Raw genomic sequence first — 21,477 nt, 5'->3', positions numbered from 1 at the left:
AGATAAGTAGATAACCACCTAACCTAGTCCTAAGATAAAGCAATGGCCCAACCCCTTAATTCTGGGTTCCCATGTCTTCTCAAGCAATTCAAAGTCTTAGGAACCACAACCACCTAACATAACCAACCCAAGTCAGGATACATTACTTGTACCAACTGCCAAGTAGCTTCTTTCCTTTATTATTTAAGCTGCATCCCAATAACTCTCAAGCAGTTCAAAGTCTTGGGAACCACAACCACCTAACATAACCAACCCAAATCAGGATACATTACTTGTTCCAACTACCAAGTAGCTTATTTCCTTTATTTATTTAAGCTGCATCCCAATACCTAATCCTCACATGACCATGATAACCTAAGCTACATGTTGAGAAAGAATTCTGAAATAGTTTTTGGTCCAAAAAGGGTTGGAATTAGTTTATTTATCTAGTAGTTACTATTCATTCTTTACTTTGTTTTGGGTTGCCAAATAGGACTATAGGAGTTAGAGTTCAAATTAGAATTATAAGTCATTATTTCCAGTTTCATACTCCAACTAGGAGATACGTTGTTTTCTTCTTCAAAAGAAATGCTTGTAAACCAAACATAGGGAGACAGAATTAGAAATTTGAGTTTTCTCTAAGTGAATGTGTGATGTGCGACCTCCTTCACCTTCCCCTGAAAGTATTCCTTTACCCCATCTGGCCTTTCACCACTGTGCCCCAAGAGACCCTCTCCCCTTATTTGAATCCTCCACAGTTTACCCCCTCCTCCTAAGTTTGCAGGGTCCAGCATTCTACAAAACAATGCCACAAGAAGCAAGGTAGATATGCATCTCTAGGGTGCATTTCATGTAAAAGCAGGAGGAAGCAACAGGCCAAGGTTTTGCCTCTCATGAGAGATCAAGTATGTCCGTCCATTAATAGAATTTGAAGGAAGTATTCTAGTGGATCATCGTCATACAAGTTGACAGTAAATGTACGTAGGAGCTGATAGTTAAAACGAACGCTAATTTCTAGAGGATCGCATAGACGAGGGGATGGACAAGCAATCATCTTGTGTATCTTGCTTCAATTAACAGAAGAGTGAATTGATGCTCCTCTTTGCTTCTCATGCAGTTGATACCTCTGCAATTCCTAGTGCTAGCTTGCACTAAACCATAGGTGAGATGTAGATCTTCTAGTTGCGGAGTAGTTTTATTCTGTAGTTTCTATTTAAGAATCTAGGCCTGTCCAACGCAAGGTCATAGACATATGTACAGTGGCCAGGGACCAGGGCTGGTCCCTTTTTTACATCTCAAGTTAATAAGATTTGGCTTCAGCCTTTGTTTTGCTCTGTGGTGATTCGGGACTTGGTACTGGAATAATTCAGTTCTAGACAAATAGTAATGATTCAACAGGTTGACTGGTGGTGATTCCAATCAAGGTCTTTGATAGTGATTCCAAGTTTATCAACTTTTTTCTCTTTCTTCATTACTTCTTCTTCATTTAACTGAGATCACTTTCATCTTCTACCATCCTGAGGCTGATAAGTTTCATGCTCCTCTGGCTCTGAGATCTATTTGTCCATTACTTCTGCCTTCACTTTCCATCAAATCCAAAGATATTATGTTTATTCCTCAGTTTCTGATCATGTTTTCTTTCAGGTTTGCCTCAAGTTAAACATCTCCATCGATCAAACTGCCAAAGTTCCTGTACTTTCTCTATTTCAGTTCTGATTCTCAGTTATCTGCCACTATTAGTCTGTGTCCTGTTGTACCAACAACTGAGACTTCATTGCTCGAGTCACTAATCTGGATTGCAATTTCTATTTTTTAGGAATTCCGGTCCCAAAACTACTTTCCGTCTGTCTTCATCTCCTAACTTGACTTTCACTTCTAATTTTCTACCTTCTAGATCTATTATTTGCTGTTGTGATAGTTATTCTATACTGCCTATGCCAACTTTATTTGGCAATTTGCAATTTTTCTGGCTACCTGATATCTTTGAAACTGACTGCCAAAACTGAATCAGGTTCCTACGTTTGTTCTCCACACCTAACATACTTGTTTGGTTCCAGTTAAAATTAACTATCTATTTGCTGACTGTGATTCCTTTCTTTGTCATCTAGTTTAATGCCATTCAGATCCCTAGTGCTTATGTGACAGGAAACCATCATTGTCAATGTGACAAGGCGACGGAAGGTGGTAAAGAGATGAAAATCGAGGCACCACCAAGCACAGCCGACTAGGCATCACGCCGTCACCTAGGCAAAAGGCAACACCAGGGTGCGTTGACCCATAGAAGGGCCAGGATGCCAAGGCGTCACCTGATAAGTCTGCAGGAAACCCCATCACTATTGCCCCAACAAAAGTCCTCTTCAAATAAATTTTGACGAATATTACATTTGAGTACATTAACTGAAAAATATATGAAACTGACTTATTACTCAAACAACAGATAAGATGGTTAACCTGTTAAAAATGATAAACAAACAATAAGGTCTTTGAGTTCAAAATATCAACCCAGTTTGTTCTGTTTGCTGGTTTTGAATCTAACAAATCTGCAATCCTGCCTGCTTGTGATTTAAAATTACTCCCATGCAACCTGTGATTTAAGTCCATCAATTCTTGATGTTATGTTTTAAATGTTTTTACATTTAATTGAATTATCTGTGCTCTTAACACTAAATTTTGTGTGAAATAACCCAAATTAGAAGAATGTATAGAACACAACATACAACGTAAACTACCAACCTAATATAGGGTTTCCTGGAAGTTTCAGGACCTAGTTTGACCATTTGAGCCTTGAACCCCAACTGAAAACCAACAACTGTGACCTTCTAAGTTGACCAAATTTAGCAGTTTCACAAAATATTGCAGTTTATATGCTTGAATTCAAACCTGGAACTGTGAGTTCACTACAGAAAAGAAAATCTAAGGCCACTTGGATCCAAAACCTGGAAGTATGAATTTAATAAAGAAAAGAAAATCTAAGGTCGATAATCACCATTGAATGGCCTGTTTGACTGAGCAACAAAACCTTATAACTGAAATGGGCAATTTAAGTTCATTGGCTTAGAGATAATGTCCTCTCATCAAGTCATTTTCAAACGTTAAGTAATTCAGTTGATTCAAAGGATTGTCATGGTTTTTGAAGTAGAACATAAGGTCGTATAGATCAGCACAATTGTTGACAGTCAAATGTAAAGCGAAATAACTTAACTATGTGTAAATGCAACCTCAGATATATAACCCGGAAGGAGAAAAAACAATGGCAACACAGAGCATAACTATCCAGTCTTGCATAACTTAGGTGGCATTAGCTCCCATCGTTCATGCTCTAATTCGATATACTCTATAAGACAAGTATAGAAGCATTGTCTATTTTGGCATCACAAAGAATTGTGGCAACAGTTGTTGTATACTATGAACGTTTCCTTCTGCTATTTTAATTCCAAAATGTCGCAAAAAGACTTCTTTCTTCTAGTGTTAAAAAGAGATCACGAGAACACAACCAAAACAAAATCCAAACAATGCAATGACACAGAGATCAGGTACAGAATATATATACTTCTCCAACTGAATGCAATAAAAATCCAGTTGGTTAAAATTGGTCGCCTCAGAAGCTTGTCAAGCAAAGTGAAATAAAATGATATCATACCCGGCGTTTCCCAGCTTCAAGATGCTCTTTACGCGAAGAAGCTCCTGAATTGGGCAGCACCTGCGCTGAAGTCATCCCAGAATATTCAAATATCGTCTGAGTTCTCGATTAGATTCTTCACCATAACTGATTCCTTCCTCCGCAAATGTCAGAAACAATCACAACCCACCCAAAAAAAAAAACCCTAATCAATCAACCTCGAAAGAATTTTAAATTCAAATATCACTAGCACAAGCAATGAATCTTGCAGCTAATTCTACAAAGCATCAACTGATAAATCCGTCAAACAGAAAGTCGAAATTTCAAATCTCCATTGACAGTAAATGAAAATCCGATCTCCATGGGAGGAGATCTGATAATATTTAATTCAGATCTCCCAAATTTTGTCTTTTATTCTCTTCCCTCAGTTTCGGTTAATCGTTTTCCGTCTCCGTCTCGGGGTGTAATTTTGTTAAATGCACCGTTTCCGGATTCATGTTACATTTGCTCTTCCTGTTCTACAAAGCCATGGCCACTTCATCATCTCCACAAATAAGAATATGACAAGTGGCTGTTAATATACACATGTCCGGCGGCGGATCAAAAGGTTTCATTGGATCAGCTCCGGTCCGATTTCAGACAATTCGTTTAGCTTCGACTGGATTTGATCCGAGTCGGTGGTTTAAAATTAAAATGAATGCCTAATTTTTTTTCAAAAAGAGCATTTGAGGTATTTTTTAAATTTATTCTCATCTAACATATTTCCAAGTCTATCCCTCCCAACTAGACCCGGAAAAGGGGGGGCGGACCCCCCCCCCAAAAATGCACAGGTATTGGGGGGGGGGGGTGCGATAAAAAAATTCACCCAAAAAAACCCTCCCCCCCCCCCCCAAGCAACCAACCACAATAAGCGGTGGCGGCGGGGGGAAAAACAAAAAAAAAAAAAAAAAAAAAAAAAAAATAAAAAAAAAAAAAAAAAAGAAATAAAAAAAAAAAAAAAAAAAAAAAAAAAAAAAAAAAAAAAAAAAAAAAAAAAAAAAAAAAAAAAAAAAAAAAAAAAAAAAAAAATAACACCTTGTCATATTAGCGGGTCACACCCGGTTCTAACAGACGAAATGTGTTCGTGTCCGGACCGAATGGGGCTCCACATAACAGTTGATCGGGAAGGATTCCGATCATCCATGACCAAAAGCGTAACACACGCCACGTATATAGCAATCATCCTTGTTATGGAAGGTCGACTCAGCAGCTGATTGAATGGGACCAACGACAAGGGAGCATGATCCGAGGAGAGACATCAGCCCTTGTCTGGCTAACTTACCAAATACATAAAAGGTAACACCCACACTATAAATGCACAGGTCTACCCCTCCGGTAAGAAAAAAAAGACACTTTGAGCATAATCTTGTGTAGCTTTTGCACGAGACCTCATTCGGTTCATCATCTAACTTTGCCATCGGAGGCGGCTGCCCGGCACACAAGCCGGCCCGCATCTAACCTTTCTTGCAGGACTCATCGTCCTGGATACGAGAGGTGGCTCAGCCGGATCCAGAAGCATAATTGATCCGCATCAGTTTGGCGCCGTCTGTGGGAACGACAAAATCTTCAAGTCATGGTGCGACGAACTAATGGACGTTCCCGACAAGAAAGTACGGGGGATGATCGAGTAATTCCCGAAGAAACGATTAATCTGTCGGTTCACGAAGAACAAGAGGTACTTCCGGACAACATGGTTCTGGACGATCCAAATGAAGAAGGGACATCGCGAGGACCCCGGGACCAGGCCATTATGGCAGATATGGACGAACTACGTAAGGGCATGCTCGAAATGCAAGGGGTATTACGTGGTTTAGTGCATCAAATTGGGGTCGAACAAGGACCAAGGCGTAATACCCAGTCTGGAAGGCTAATGAAAGCCTTCAGGACGGTGCGAGGAGCCCGACATCCAAGGCGCATCCCGAGAACAAAAATTACTCGGGAACAAAGGGAAATACAACCTGATCGTAGCAAACGCCAAACCACGCCTAATGGGACAAGGATCAGTGCTTTAGAACGCATTTCGTTGCCGCCTAAAACAGGGTCCTTGCCCCCCAGGTATAGTCGGGAACAGGTCGATGAGATCGTAGAGAAGGAGGAAGAAGGGGAAAGCCAACCCCAACCTTCAAGGTCGAGAATTTCGACCTCTCGGGCACCATCCCAAAGGAAGGAGACTACAAACCCTTGTTCAAAAAAGGAACGTGTCGAATCCGATGAGGAGGGTACAAGGCAGAACCGGCTGCGAAGGCGAGTGGCCGAGGTCGAGCGAAAACTGGAAGATCGGGATCATGACGAGGATCTTGACGTAGTAGATCGGGAGCCGTTCTCAGACGAAATCATGAACATGCCTCTCCCAAGGAACTTTATCATGCCGACCTTCACCCCTTTTGAAGGGAAAACAAATCCAAAGGAGCATATCAGCTACTTTAAATCGGTAATGACGGTGCTAGGTCGGGAGGATGAATTGCTCTGCAGAACTTTTCCAACGTCACTTAAGGGCCCGGCTATTAAATGGTTTAGTAGTCTACGACCGGCATCAATAAATAATTTCCGGGAGTTGGCCCAAAAATTCATAGCTCGGTTCCGAAGCGCGATCGGGAGTAAAAAGACGTCCGACAGTCTCTTTGGCATACGACAAGGCCGAAATGAGTCCATTCGGGATTATCTGAAAAGGTTTGATGAAGTTGCCATCGAGATCGAGGAGCTTGATGATCAAGTAGCATACAGTGCGCTTTGGAGTGGCATTACTCACCAAAGGCTTCTGGAAGTCTTTGCCGACGGACAAGCCAAGAACGTACGGCATCTTTGTTACGCAGTGTCAAAAGCAAGCCGGTGTCTATGAAGTGATAGACGCTCGGGTTAAGGCAGACGGGATCAGATGGGCAGAAGATCAAATCGTGAGGAAAAACCATCCCCAAGTGACAAGCATCAGAGGCCAAAAAGTAACTGGAAGCGTGAACAAGTAAACTATACTCCTTTAAACTCGAAGCCGTCGAGAGATTCGATGAATATTCGGGATAAAAAGGAGTTGAAATGGCCCGGGAAGATACGTGCACCTCCAGAGGATCGGGATATGACAAAATATTGCCGATTCCACCAAGATTACGGCCACCATACGGATGCTTGTCGGAATCTGAAGTTTGAAATAGAGAAATTGATTCAACAAGGAAAGTTGGGTCAATATGTAAGGCAGTCGGGGAAGAGCCAAGCATATTCACCGGCGCCAAAGAAAAGAGGTCGATCCCCAAGTCCAAAAGAGCTTGACAAAAAAGCGGACAAAGGAAAAGAGAAGGTTGATCGGGAAGAAACACCTGTGTACGTCATTATGGGGGGACCAACTGTGGAGTCAATCAGAAAGGCAAAACAAAAGGCTCGGTTCGTGGGGGCTGTTCATTTGCCTAAGAAAAGGCAAAATCCAGTATGTCCCGAGCCTATAACCTTTACGGACGCTGACTTAGATGGTGTCACGTCACCACATGATGACGCGATTATCATCAAAGTCAAAATAGCAAACCGGGAATTCACCGAGTTCTGGTGGACACAGGATCCTCTGTCGATCTCATCTCGTATGATGCCTTGCGAAGATTAAAGTTGGCTGATGATTTGTTAACACCATCATCAACGCCCATTGTATGGTTTCGCAGGATCATCCACAGAGTGGCGAAGGAACGATCCATCGGATCTCAAAGTTGGAATGTCACCCCGAGATACTTTGGTTCGGGTGAACTTCATGGTGGTCCGGGAGCTGTCGGCATATAACGTCATTCCGGGACGACCAACATTGAACGCACTTGAAGCGGTGGTGTCCCCGGACATATGAAGTTAAAGTTCCCGACCGAATCGGGAGTCGGGGAGTGTTGCTCGGGATCAATCGGCCTCCCGACAATGTTATACGAACTACTTGAAGGAAAAGCGTAAGCCAGAAAGTTCGGGAACGGCCATGAACGTCGAGGTTCGGGATGATCGTGATGAGGAAAGCATGCAAAGGGCGGAACCCGTGGAAAAGCTGGAAAGGATCCAACTTAGTCAATCCTTTCCTGACCGAGGAACGTTTATTGGCTCAGAGCAGCCAGACGATTTCAAGGAGGAACTTACCCGGTTTTTGTGTGATAATGCGGATATCTTCGCGTGGTCGGCAAATGATATGCCCGGGATAGACAGACGGGTTGCGAGCACAAACTCGGATACAAAAGGATGCAATTCCGATCATCCAAAGACGAAGAAATTTTGCGATTGAAAAGCATGAGGCAATCAGGGTCGAGGTTGAAAAATTGGAGAAGTCGGGTTTCATAGAACCAATCGAATGTCCGACCTGGCTTGCTAATGTAGTTATGGTTAAGAAAGCAAACGGGAAATGGAGAATGTGTACCGGCTACACTGACTTAAACAAAGCCTGCCCCAAAGATTGCTACCCTCTCCCGAGGATTGATCTTCGATCGATGCCACCGCTGGTCACGAAGTCCTTAGTTTCATGGACGCATACTCGGGATATAACCAGATCTTGATGAGCCGGGAGGATGAGAAACACACTTCCTTTATGACTGATCGGGAGAGTTATTACTACCGGGTAATGCCGTTCGGGTTGAAAAATGCAGGGGCAACTTATCAGAGAGCTGTCAATAGAATTTTCCAAAGGCAAATCGGGCGGAACATGGAGGTATATGTAGACGACATGCTTGTAAAAAGCTTGGTTCGGGCGGGACATTTGGCTGACTTGGAAGAAACATTTGATGTTCTCGGGACATACCGAATGAGCCCGAACCCGGAAAAATGCGCCTTCGGGTTTCCCCTCGGGAAAGTTTCTTGGGTTCATGGTTTCCCAAAGAGGAATCGAGGCCAATCCAGAAAAGATTCAAGCACTGATCGGGATGACACCACCAGTTACAATAAAAGAAATCCAGTGTTTAACCGGGAGGGTGGCCGCTTTGAACCGGTTCATATCCCGAGCTGGGGAAAAGTGCAACACATTCTTCAAAGCCTTGAAGAATACATCAAGCCCGGGAACAGTCACTTGGACACCGGAATGCCAACGAGCCTTCGATCAACTTGTAACGTATCTCGGGACAACACTGTTTTGGCCCGACCTGTCCGGGGAGGCCCTTACGATCTATCTGGCAATTTCGCCTACTGCGGTCAGTGCAGTTTTGGTTCGGGGTGATACCGTTCAGAACCCAATCTACTATGTGAGCCATGTGCTTATAGATGCTGAAAAGCGGTACCCGGACATCGATAAACAGGCGTTGGCGCTTCTCGTGGCATCACGAAAACTAAGGCCTTACTTCCAATCACACCCGATTATAGTCCCGACTAATTTTCCATTAAAGAAAATACTACAAAGACCTGATGTAGCCGGGAGGATGGTCGGGTGGTCCGTGGAACTTAGCGAGTACCAAATTGAGTTTAGACCAAGGACAGCCATAAAAGCCCAGGTATTGGCCGACTTTGTTGTCGAAAGCACTATACCACGGAGGAATGACCAAATGCCAACGGATGGAATACCTGAGTTGTGGATTCTACATGTTGATGGATTGAGCAATGTTTCCGGATCGGGGGCGGGCTTGACCCTCTCGTAGTCCCGAAAACTTCACTATTAGCTATGCTATAAGGTTTAAATTCCCAGCCTTAAACAATGAAGCAGAGTATGAGGCTGTCATAGCAGGCTTGCGAGTGGCCCGAGCCCTCAGGGTTCGGGAGCTGGAGGTAAGAAGCGATTCCCAACTGGTTGTCAACCAAATCAAGGGGGATTATGAAGCAAAGGATGAAAGAATGGCTAAGTATTTAGTCAAGGTTGGACAGTTTCGGACATTCTTTGAACGGGTAACATACCGACAGATACCAAGAAAGGAGAACGAAAATGCAGATGAGCTCTCCCGACTGTCAATGGCAAGTTACAAAAACTTGGACTCGGCTGTTTATATTGAAGAATTAAGTAGCTCGAGTATCCAGGAAATAGAAACCTTTGAGATCGATGTAACGAACCAGGCTGGACCACGCCCTCTGATTGCGTATATTTGGGATGACATTCTCCCGACTGATCCAAAGGAAGCAAAAAGAGTCCGGAATCAAGCCGCCCGGTTCACCATGGTTGGGGATCAGCTGTATAGGAGGTCCTTCACAAATCCTCTCTTGAGATGTGTTGGGCCATCCCGAGCAAGTTATGCCTTAGCTGAAATCCACGAAGGCATATGTGGGGCACACATGGGCGGGAAGGCATTGGCACAAAAGGTATTAAGGTCGGGAATATTCTGGCCTACAGTACAGAAGGATGCGATTGACTATGTCCGTAAGTGCGAACGACGCCAGAAACACGCTAATGTTCCAAAGTTACCAGCGGTCCCCATGGTATCCGTCTCCAACCCGACGCCATTTGCGATGTGGGGAATGGATCTAGTCGGGAAATTACCAAAAGCTCCTAAGAATCGGGAATATATGGTGGTTGCAATAGATTACTTCACAAAGTGGGTCGAGGCTGAACCATTATCTTCCATCACGGAGAAACAGATGGAAAAATTTTTCGAAGAGAAGATAATATATAGGTTCGGGATACCCCGGATCTTAGTGACGGATAATGGCAAACAATTTGAAGGCGCCGGGTTCAAATCCTTTTGTACAAGGTACCATATAGAACATCGATTTGCTTCGGTTGCCTACCCCCAGAGCAATGGACAAGTGGAGGTTACCAACAGGACACTTCTCAACGGGATCAAAAAAGGTTGGAAGATAATCGGGCAATGTGGGTCGAGGAACTCCCGAGTGTCCTCCGGTCATACGGAACTACGGTGCGAACCCCAACCTGGCGAAACCCCTTTTTGTTTAGCTTATGGGACTGAAGCCCTAGCTCCCGTGGAAGTATTGGCTGGATCATTACGTTATGATACGTTTAACGAACAACAAAATGATCAAGGGCTCAGGGAGAATTTAGATCTTTTGCAAGAATCCCGGACAAAGGCACAACAGAAGAATCTATTGTATCAAAGGAGAGCGGCACAATACTACAACTCTCGGGTTAACAACCGAAGATATAGATCGGGAGATCTGGTTTTAAGACGAACAGGGGCTTCAGACCCAAGAAATCAAGGAAAACTAGCTCCAACATGGGAAGGGCCTTACCTGGTGGAAAAAGAAACAAGGCCGGGATCATATCGACTGAAGAGAATAGAAGACGGAAGCCCGATTGATCGTTCATGGCATTCCACAAATTTGAAGAAGTTCTACTAATAACCACTATAGACATCGGGTCAATTTCGTTTGTGACTTCGCCTTTTACCAGATCAAATCTTTCTAAGGAAGATACAATAAATTCGGGTTCATTCCCGCTTGATCAACTCTGGTTGAAGGAACATGCATTTTTTCTTAAAGATATCATTCACTCGGGTTAATTCCCGTTTGATTAATTACTCCTTTTTTGAGGAAAATTGCATCTTTTCTCAAAGATACCATTCACTCGGGTTCATTCCCGTTTGATTAATTACTCCTTTTTTGAGGAAAATTATTGCATCTTTTCTGAAAGATACCATTCACTCGGGTTAATTCCCGTTTGATTAATTACTCCTTTTTTGATGAAAATTGCATCTTTTCTGAAAGATACCATTCACTCGGGTTCATTCTCGTTTGATTAATAATTCCTTTTTTGAGGGAAACTACATCTTTTCTTAAAGATACCATTCACTCGGGTTAATTCCCGTTTGATTAATTACTCATTTTTTGAGGAAAATTGCATCTTTTCTCAAAGATACCATTCACTCGGGTTCATTCCCGTTTAATTAATTACTCCTTTTTTGAGGAAAATTGCATCTTTTCTAAAAGATACCATTCACTCGGGTTAATTCCCGTTTGATTAATTACTCATTTTTTGAGGAAAATTGCATCTTTTCTGAAAGATACCATTCACTCGGGTTCATTCTCGTTTGATTAATAATTCCTTTTTTGAGGGAAACTACATCTTTTCTTAAAGATACCATTCGCTCAGGTCACTCCCGTATGTATGTTTATACAAATCACTCGGGCTTATCTCGATAATCCCCAGGAGGAAATTGTTTGGTAGCTTATGAACAACAAAAATGGAGAAAAAACTTGTTTGGTAGCTTATGAACAACAAAAATGGAGAAAAAACTTGATTCATTCAAAAAAGATTACAGTATTCAGCATCAAGACTTAATCAATTTTCACTGAAGGACTCCCGGGAAGGTCTTCTCCAGCAGCTGGTTCAGTCGCACCCTCTAGGGACTCCAGCATGCCTACAGTATTGGCAGGGGAACCTTGGATCTCTCCCTCGCCCCGATCATGCTCTTCTGGCAGCTCACTATCTTCTTCCCGAGCTATTGTTCCTTCATCTTCACCTTCCTCTCCTACTTTGTCTTCAGGAGAGGGTTGGGGGAGAGGATCAATATAATCCATAGCATCGGGAAAAGGGAAATCCTCAAGCTCGGGAAGGTCTTTGGGACGTGGGCGTCCGAGTTCATCGTAGATCAGAGGGTCCAGCAGCTTCTCCAACTCTCGGGGACGAGGAAGATCAGTCTGCTCCAGAGCCTTCTTAAAGGCAACTCGCATACCCCTCTTAAAGGCGGGAGTAGCGACAGCCAGAGTGAGATTCTTGAACTCTGGAGTCATGAAGTATTCCTCCAGCACACCTCGTCTTGAGGCTCCCGAGGACTCCAGCTCTTTCAACTTGTCTCTTAGCTGGGCATTCTCATTCTTCTTCGCCAATAAGAGGGCTTCAGACTCCCTTAAATCTTCAGACACCTTCCCGACTTTCTCTTCCAGGTCACTGACCTTCCCTTTGTACTTGCTTTTACTTTTGGAAAGGACATCCCTTTCCTTCTTCAGCTTGGCCGCCTTCTCTTCGGCGTCCTTCAGTTTCTTCTCCGCATCTTCCTTTGCAGTAATAGCAGTGCGGGCCCGAACGTTCGACTCCCCGTGGAGCTGTTCGGCCAGCGCTAACTGCTTTGCTTGGTCCCGAGCCCTACGAAGAGACTCAGAAAAAATGTGCACGGCACCAGCAACGTATCTGAAGAAAGATTACCTTGGTAAGAAGATTGATAATAGTGATTCGGGAGAAAAAGGAAAAAAGACAGGTACCTGAATCCTTCATTAAAAAACTCCCTATTCGGGAGGTTGCGCAGATATGTTGCATCAGCATCATTAGTGGCCTCATTTAGCCACTGTTCAGCATACTCCGAGTCACTGAAAACGGAGTTAAAACCAAGGTCACCAGCCGAAGAAGAGGGGGCAACCTCCCGAGCTGGTTCGTCGACACGAACCCTTTTCGAGAGACGAGGAACGCCGTCTCCTTTACGCTTCTCAGCTCCCGAGGAAGGAGCCTTCTTCTTTAGACTCTTGTCCGGAGATGGCCTGGGAGGAGGGGCTATCGCCTTGGCAGCCGCAGGAACTTGAGCGGGGGCTTTTTTGAGTACTCCCGAAGGAGGCTTGCTTGTAGGCACAGGCTTCCGTCTCCTTGCCTCGTCCATGTTCCCGAGCGCCATTGCCAGAAGATCATCTTCAGAGATATTTTGGCTCACCGAAAAACGAAGAATACGTATCGAGTCGGCACAACATAGATGACACAAAAACAATAAAAAGAGACTTACTCGGGGAGAAACCCCATAGCTGAAGAACTGACTCGTACTCCATGGAGTACCCATGGACTGCGAGCTCGTCATCGTCAACCGAGTTTATTATATCAATATAGTTTTCCTCCTCGGGATGAAGGGCGACGGGGAATATTCGGACGGTCGATCTTCCCCTTGGGGACTTCTTGGAACTGAGTACGGAAAGGCTCGGGAGAAGGTGGTTTAAAGAAAAGGTAAAACTCCCGCCATTTCTTGGTGGTAGACGGGAGGGAATCCTTTAAGATAAAGTTCCCTTGAGACGGGGAAATTCTCTTGGATAGGAAAAACCAACCGCGTTGGCTGTGAGGATGAAGGGAGTAGTAATGGTGGAATAAGCCGAAAGTCGGGAAGACCCCTATTGACTTACAAAAACCGACGAACCCGATCATAATCCTCCAACTGTTTGGGCTCAAGTTAGAAGGGCTGAGCTTATAATGGTCAAGCACGTCTATGAAAAGATCATGCAACGGGAGACGTAACCCCCCGATAAAGGCATCATAATACAAGGGATAGAATCCCTCGGGAGGTCTGTTCACTCTTTGGCTATCGGTCGGGATGATAACCTGATATCCCTCAGGAATACCAAAACTACCCAAGAATCTATCCAGATCCTCGGGAAACAAGGAGCAGAGATAGAATTCAGGTCCCGAGGAGTTCTGGACGAAATTAATGTGCCAGGGAGTTAAGGGTTCGGCTCGAAGCATTTCTAAGGCTGCGGAGTCGAGATTCCTACAATCGGGTTTACGGGGAATGGCCCCCCGGAAACCGCTAGGACGTTGGAAGGGTGGTCGAGGGGGAGCTTTCGATCTAGATACCCGGGAAGTAGACGGGACATCCGTCCGAAGGAAAGCTTGGGAAGACACAGCAGGGGGATCTCGGGAAGTGGCCGTAGACTCAGGCCTTAGGGCACTCTGGGCAGAAGGAGTAGCAGAATCGAAAGCAGGGGCAGGGTTCGAATTTGAGCTAGGAATGGCTTCTACTTCAGCCTCAACTTCGGCCTCAACTTCAGCCTCAACCTCGGCCTCTTCGTCGGCCTCTACCCCGGCTTCTACCTCCCCTTCTACTTCGTCGGGTACAGGGGACGTAGTCAGGGCTTGCATCGCTTGTTTCTCTTTGTCCCTGCGGAACATCTCCTGGATCTCACTATAAAGTCGAAGATCGTCGTCCGGGATAGAGCAGCTGTTAGATTTAGATCCCTCCTCATCAGAGGATTGCTCGTGGAGTTCTTTCAGGCGATCCCCGGTCAGATTATACCTCTTGGTTTGATCGCTATCACCCTCACTCGTATAACCCTCGGCCCGACGACGCCTATCACGATAGATGGGAACGGGGACCTTATTTTGGTGCCTAAATCCTCTCAAACTTACTTTCGGCTTCTTCGGAGCCTTATATCTCCTCGGGGCCATAAGGAAAGAAAACTTACTGATTAAAGGCAAGAAAGGCTTGAGGAACTTCAGAAGTCGGTCGGGAGCGATTGCTTAGTCGAGAGCAAAGAAAGCAGTAGGAAGAAAACGAAGAGGAAGGTTCCTATTTATATTGCCTGAAGAGGCGTTACACTTCTTGATCAGACGGTTACGACTCTTGATGATCGACGGTTACAAAATGGAGACGGTTCGCCTCCCCCGAGGCTCTCATTATGAGCCTACGACTAGCCACTTGACGTGTCAATCTCAGGTTGGGCGAAGTCCTGAGGATAGCCGTTACAAAAAATGGCTAATCATTTTAGTGCGCAGGCATTTAATGCGTCCATTAAAGAGTATTCTTGGAATCTCCCGAGGAAAAGGGACTCCAGGAATCTCCTGAGGAACAACTCACTCCAAACCACTTAGCTATCCCGAACATCGCAAGCAATGATCGGGATAGGGGGCTTATGATACGGAAAGCTGAGAACCAAACGGGTATAACCCGAATATAACACCTTGTCATATTAGCCGGGTCACACCCGGTTCTAACAGGACGAAATGTGTTCGGGTCCAGACCGAATGGGGCTCCACATAACAATTGATCGGGAAGGATTCCGATCATCCATGACCAAAAGCGTAACACACGCCACGTATATAGCAATCATCCTTGTTATGGAAGGTCGACTCAGCAGCTGATTGAATGGGACCAACGACAAGGGAGCATGATCCGAGGAGAGACATCAGCCCTTGTCTGGCTAACTTACCAAATACATAAAAGGTAACACCCACACTATAAATGCACAGGTCTACCCCTCCGGTAAGAAAAAAAAGACACTTTGAGCATAATCTTGTGTAGCTTTTGCACGAGACCTCATTCGGTTCATCATCTAACTTTGCCATCGGAGGCAGCTGCCCGGCACACAAGCCGGCCCGCATCTAACCTTTCTTGCAGGACTCATCGTCCCGGATACGAGAGGTGGCTCAGCCGGATCCAGAAGCATAATTGATCCGCATCAATCAATAATCGGATATTTTATCGGGTGGGTTTTTTTGCGGGTTTCCGGGGAGTGGGGGGGGGGGGGGGTGGGCGCCTTTCTTTATTTGTTGGGGGGGGGGGGGGGGGGGGGCGGGGTTGGTGGGGGGGGGGGGGGTGGGGGGGCGGGGCAGGCGGGGGGGGCCGTTCCGGTCCTCCCCCCCACCCCCCCCCCCCCCCCCCCCCCCCCCCCCACAAAACCCCAAAACCACCCCCCCAACAAAAAAAAAAAAAAAAATTTACTCTTATCCTTTTTTTTTTTTTTTTTTTTTCGTCGGGGGGGGGGGGGGGGGGGGGAGAGGGGGAGAGAGGGGGGGGGTGGGGGCCGCCTAAACATTTTAATAACAATTAAAAAAAAAAATTTTAATTTTAAAAAAAAACGGGACACCCAACTTTATGTTTAAAAAGCACATAGACCCCATAATTGGATTTTCATTAGATATATTTGTCCAATTTGTCACTAAAAATCTTTCATACGCTATTTATTATAGGGATATTTTTTAAAATAAATAGTAATTTAACTATTTTCAATGATAAATTTGACAAATATATCCAATAAAACGCAAATTTTGAGGTCTCTGTGCTTTTTAAACATTAAGTGGGGTGTCAAATGCTTTAAGGCCTCTGTTTTGGGGTGTCAATGCAATTTGCTCTTATATAAAAGACTACCACCATTGTGCCAAGGATGCATCCACATCATCATTGCCGTCTTCCCTTCCACCCCCACCCCCGCCTGCCGCAATCCCAATCGAGGGCCCATAGGCTCAAGGGAGAGGAAGGAGGGGAGAAGAAGATATGGAGGGCGGAGGCTCAAACTTGCGAGTTGCAACCTCCTTGGTCTTACTGCCTCTATAGAAAAGACTAACACCACAATGCATGTCCACCGACCAACCTCATTATTCTCACTTAGCCATTCCCCCCCCCCCCCCCCCCCAAAAAAAAAAAAACAAAATTTACTACCCTTACATGGATAGTTATTCCAAGTAATTTGCAGTGATCACCAAAAACCCCTCTCTAACTCCTTGCTTCTAAGCCTTAGTAATTTGTTCATGTTTCTACAATCATAACTTATGGAAGTGTTTTATTTCTCCCGCAAGAATTTTATCGTGTTTCTTTTCTTGCACAGAAAAATTGCTTGAAAACCATATAAAGCTATTTTGTTTTGGAAATTTTTATAATATAATTTGAAATTTAAGAAAATTTACTCCTCCAAGAAACTGATGCAACAACAAATTATTTTATCGAAGAAAAAGTTGGGCACGCTAATTTTAAGTGAAATAGCTTTACAGAGTGGTATTCATGGAATTTGGCATCCTAAACATAAGAACGCTGCTAAACCCTCTCACACTATAATAGAACTCTTCCATTCGTTGTTTCTTCAACCCTAACGATTGTAATGGTTCGATTCTTCATCTTCTCTATCCTTGGTGACCAAAACTCCTATTCATCTTCTCTACCTTTGGTTAAACCCTAGCCCTAGTCTTTGCGAGAGGGGTCATTGTTCTTCATTTTCTCTATCTTCAGTTATCGCGATAAAACACTTGTTGATATCATTTCTCCTTCCATAGGCAAGTTCTATCAAATGCCTATAAAAATGTTTTTACATCCAAAAACACTCTGAATTGTTTCTGGTGTTTCTCGAACTAGAAACCGCCAGTGGATTATCAAAAAGGACGTAAAGCACTTATTAAACTGATAAGAAAAATACAATTACACCCTGTGTTTGCAAACAATTATGTTTACACCACTGATATCCTCAATTATATAACAACCACACAAGGGGACATTTTGGTCTAAATTAATTAATAGATCTCTGGTCAATAAAATACTTGCATAATGTCTTATTGCAAGAGGAAATTTTTATGCAAGCTTCATATTCATTCAAAGCTTAAAATATATTTATTAGCTAATCTTACATGCGAGATTCAAGGCAACCATATCACAGACACACAAGGAAAGCAATTGATCCCTCTTGTGTTTATGTGGACATTGTGATAAGTCAACCTAGTTCATTTTTTTCTTTCATATAATTGACTTGTTCAAGCATGTTTGGGCAACATGTCCTTTGGGATTGAAAACTAAGTTTTCTCCCCCAATCTTTTTTTTTTTTTTCTTTCTTCCCTTCTCTATAAATGTTTTCTCCCATGATCAATGCTTCATCTTTTCACTAAATTCTACTTTTCACAACTTCGGTCTTACTTATTTTTAATGTTTATTATAACTTTATTCATTTTTTTCATTTAGCATCTTAGAAATAAGGCCATACATAAGTCTTTAGAGGTTAATCCATATTGGATTATTAATTATATCAATCGCTAAGTGAACAAAATATTCATCATGTACACTTTTCTTGTAATGAACTCAGTTTCACATGAATCCGGTCTTACCAAGATTGAATTTTTATTATTATTTTATTTTGTTTTTTGTCAACATGAATTCTAAGCCTTTGGCCTAACTATGCCGATGATCCATACTAATCCCACAACTGCATGAATGGATCATATTGAGGTTGAATGAGAACCATTCAACTTTTGCTAAGAATAGTGAAGAGCACTACACCCCCCCCCTGGTGTGAGTGGCGTTAAGGGTATGAGGAGTCAAATTCAAAACCTCACACTTTCCTATACAATTATCTCTTGCCAACTCAACTACCCCCTTTGGGATTAATGAACTTAGTAGATTATATTCATCCCTTTGATGTTTGATGATAAATTTACCTAACTTGTCCTACCACGATTTATTTATGAAGTAGAAAATGGAAGTTGATTCCTACCTGTCACACCCCACCCAGCCGGATCCGGTCATACCCGAATACCCGTGGGGGTGATACACCGCAAGACCTAGGTTCAGTGACAATTCCATACAACATGTGATATAGCATAATTAAAAGGACAAGAATAAATCAAGTTCAAGTATACACTTATCAAATCTGAATTATCAAAAGGTTACAGTCATCCATTATCTAAAGTTAATCAAAATGGACATCAGAGTTTGAAGGAATAATAGTTTATTGCAGCGGAATTTAAACTAAACCGGTTCCCTAAGGGCTTGTTTGGTTACATGAATCCAGAGATTTCAAATCTCTGGATTCATGAATCTGAGAATTATACCCGTTTGGTTGTAAAAATCTCTAGATTCATGAAATCAAGAGATTCACCTTTTTACACTAAAAACGTGAATCTGTAGATTTATGGGTAAGGGGTGAAATTCAGAGATTTAAAAAAAGCTATACATTTGCACATTCACAAAAATCACGTCGATCAAATAGTGTCTTTATGTACTTTATAACTTTATGATATTGAACAATTATTTATGATATGATCTTGATTGATGTGGCATAGTAGTGGTAGATAGGGTATCCAATTGGGTATCTTTGCTTGAGATATTAGAGGGTTGTGGTATGGGACACATACTCATTGATGCCTCTAGCACTATCATGACTACTGAATGACATACCTAGGGAGTCTAGAATTGCATGGCTAGGTACCCTACATGCTATTACCTTTTCGGTAGGGGAATTGAAGCCGAATGACCCGTGACAATAGTGACATGACTCTGTTTCATCCTATAGCTGTAACCAGTCTGTGCGAAGACTCAGTAGTCCACTATTGGTCATGCAATGGTGGGGTTGCATATGTTAGGGTTGGGCTCATGGACGTCCAAGGAACGGCCTAGGTGTTGTGAGGAGTCATGAGAGCTTTCCGCCCCAACAATATGTGGATGACCATAAGGTTAGGAAGTGGAGTCCAACAGCGGTAGTCAGTCCATGAGAGTTCTCACTTCTAGGTTGCGAAGGATACAGAACCAAGTTGGTTGGTGCCATAGGGGAAGTATCTGGACTTCATATAGTGTGTTACTAGTATGACCTTGCATTGTATTAGAAACCCTGACATGCGCCAGTACTCATGCCAATGGTCGTGGTAAGAGAGTGTTGACTTAAACCCTAGCCATGGATGCTTGATGAGGACTTGACCCATTTACCCGGGATCCTAATAGAGGTAACCAGTCCGTGAGGGATCAAAGTGACTAGACCTACCCATAGGAGGGCTGGTGTTATATCTTAAAGCATGTCAACTGTCTAGAGACTTGTATAGTTAGATCTTAGTAGCATTCATATTACTACATATCATTCTTTTCATATATGCATTGCTGATTCTGTTGACATATGGATGAGAAATGTATTATCCTTATTGAGTGTCTCAGAACTCATTCTTTTCTTTGTATGTAATATTAAACTGTACAGATGGTAGCACGTCGAAAACCGGAGAGGTACCGTGTGGGTGCAATATCCAGTATGAAGAAGATGTGGCACCGTCAATGGGAGATGGAGATAGCTTCCACAAAGCCTCCTGCAGATGCTTGAAGTGCGCTTATAGCACCCATTGATGGCCGAAGGAGGCAGATTGCCAGATATTTTGAGGATCGTTTGGAGAAGAATTGGAGAACCCCTTTTCTTGTTATTCATGAAAAGCATTACCTAGCTTTAGAGAAAGAAACTGGAAAGAAGATAATTTAGTTATTTTATTGCTTCCGCTGAACTCGATATTTCTTTGGAACTTTGATTCTTTATTTGATTCTTTTATTAGAGTATTTGGACTCTTGTAATTCCTTTGATTAATTATTTGAACTTGCTCTTGCTCTTGATTATCTATATTTGCATTATTATTATTGATGTTGCTCCAACTATTCGGGCTCAGGTTGGCCGGACTAAGTGAGAAGTGATTTAGAACATCTACAAAAAGATCGTGTAATGGGAGTCAAAATCCCCCGCTGAAAGCATCGTAATACAAGGGGTAAAAACCACTCGGGGTATTATTCACCCGATCTTCGTCTCTCGAGAGACAAACCTCATACCCATCAGGAAGATAAAAACAAGAAAGAAATCTATCAAGGTCAGCAGAGGAAAGAGAACACGAGTAAAACTCAGGCCCTGACGTCCCCACAACAAAATCTACATGCCAAGGCGTCCAGGGCTCAGGTTGAGCTAGAGCCAAAGCATCGGCATCCAATTTCTTCCTATCTGGCTTACGGGGGATGGCACTTCGGAACCCACTCGGGCATTGAAAAGGTGGACGAATAGAAGCCTTAGACCGGGAAAGAACAGTCTGAGAAGAAGATGCAGGATGATCATGGGAAGAAGTAGCCGTCGATTCTAGGTGAAGAGCACTATGAGCAGAAACAAAAAGAGTGGTAGATTCATCCTCAGACCCAGAAGCATCCTGAGAGGCTACATCAGGGACTTCTTTAATCGGGACAGAAGATGGACCCCGTCTGTTCGCTCAAAGATAATGATTGGGCCAATCTAACAATCTCCCTATAGGCTCTCGGGTCATCGTCAAGAGGACCATCAGTCGAGGAATGACCAGACTCATCATCTGAGGATTGCTCTTGCAAATACTTTAGACGATCTCCCGTGAGATTAACAACTTTTGTCTGATCGCTATCACCCTCATGGGTGGGACGTTTCTTCTCACATTCCTTGGGGACTGGAACACTAGGTATATACCTGAAACCACCCTTTGGCATCATGATCGGGAAAAGACTTAGCGAACTTACTGATGAAAGAAAGAGCTGAAAAGTTGAATGCAAAAAGCTGGTTGGGATCCTGGTCGAGAGCGATGAAAACGATGTGTCGAAACAAAGATGGAAGGGGTTATTTATACCACCAGAAGAAGAGGAGACGATCTCGATTGAACGGTTACTAAACAATGAGATCAACAGTTGAAAATGAGAGATGTTTGAACTTCCCGAGACTATCATTATGACCAACTACTCTGACGCCTGACGTGGCAACACCAG

The 21,477-nt window shown here is 43.4% G+C and overlaps 1 protein-coding gene across 1 annotated transcript in view; it reads right to left on the bottom strand.

The window, feature by feature from the left end:
• LOC149022797 (protein BLISTER-like) overlaps positions 1–4,099 on the bottom strand; it is a 57,864-nt gene extending 53,765 nt beyond the window's left edge. The window contains exon 1 of the mRNA XM_089150723.1: positions 3,620–4,099. Coding sequence (XP_089006849.1) covers positions 3,620–3,694 — 75 coding nt within the window. The 5' untranslated portion in view covers positions 3,695–4,099. The remainder of the gene's footprint in view (positions 1–3,619) is intronic.
• Between the last annotated feature and the right edge of the window lie 17,378 nt (positions 4,100–21,477).

The sequence above is a fragment of the Hakea prostrata genome, chromosome 3 (assembly GCF_041222555.1).
Source record: "Hakea prostrata isolate BN-2017 chromosome 3, UWA_Hpros_2, whole genome shotgun sequence".
NCBI classification, from domain to species: domain Eukaryota; kingdom Viridiplantae; phylum Streptophyta; class Magnoliopsida; order Proteales; family Proteaceae; genus Hakea; species Hakea prostrata.
Note: the sequence above shows the minus strand (reverse complement) of the source record. Positions and strands in the feature narration are given on the sequence as shown.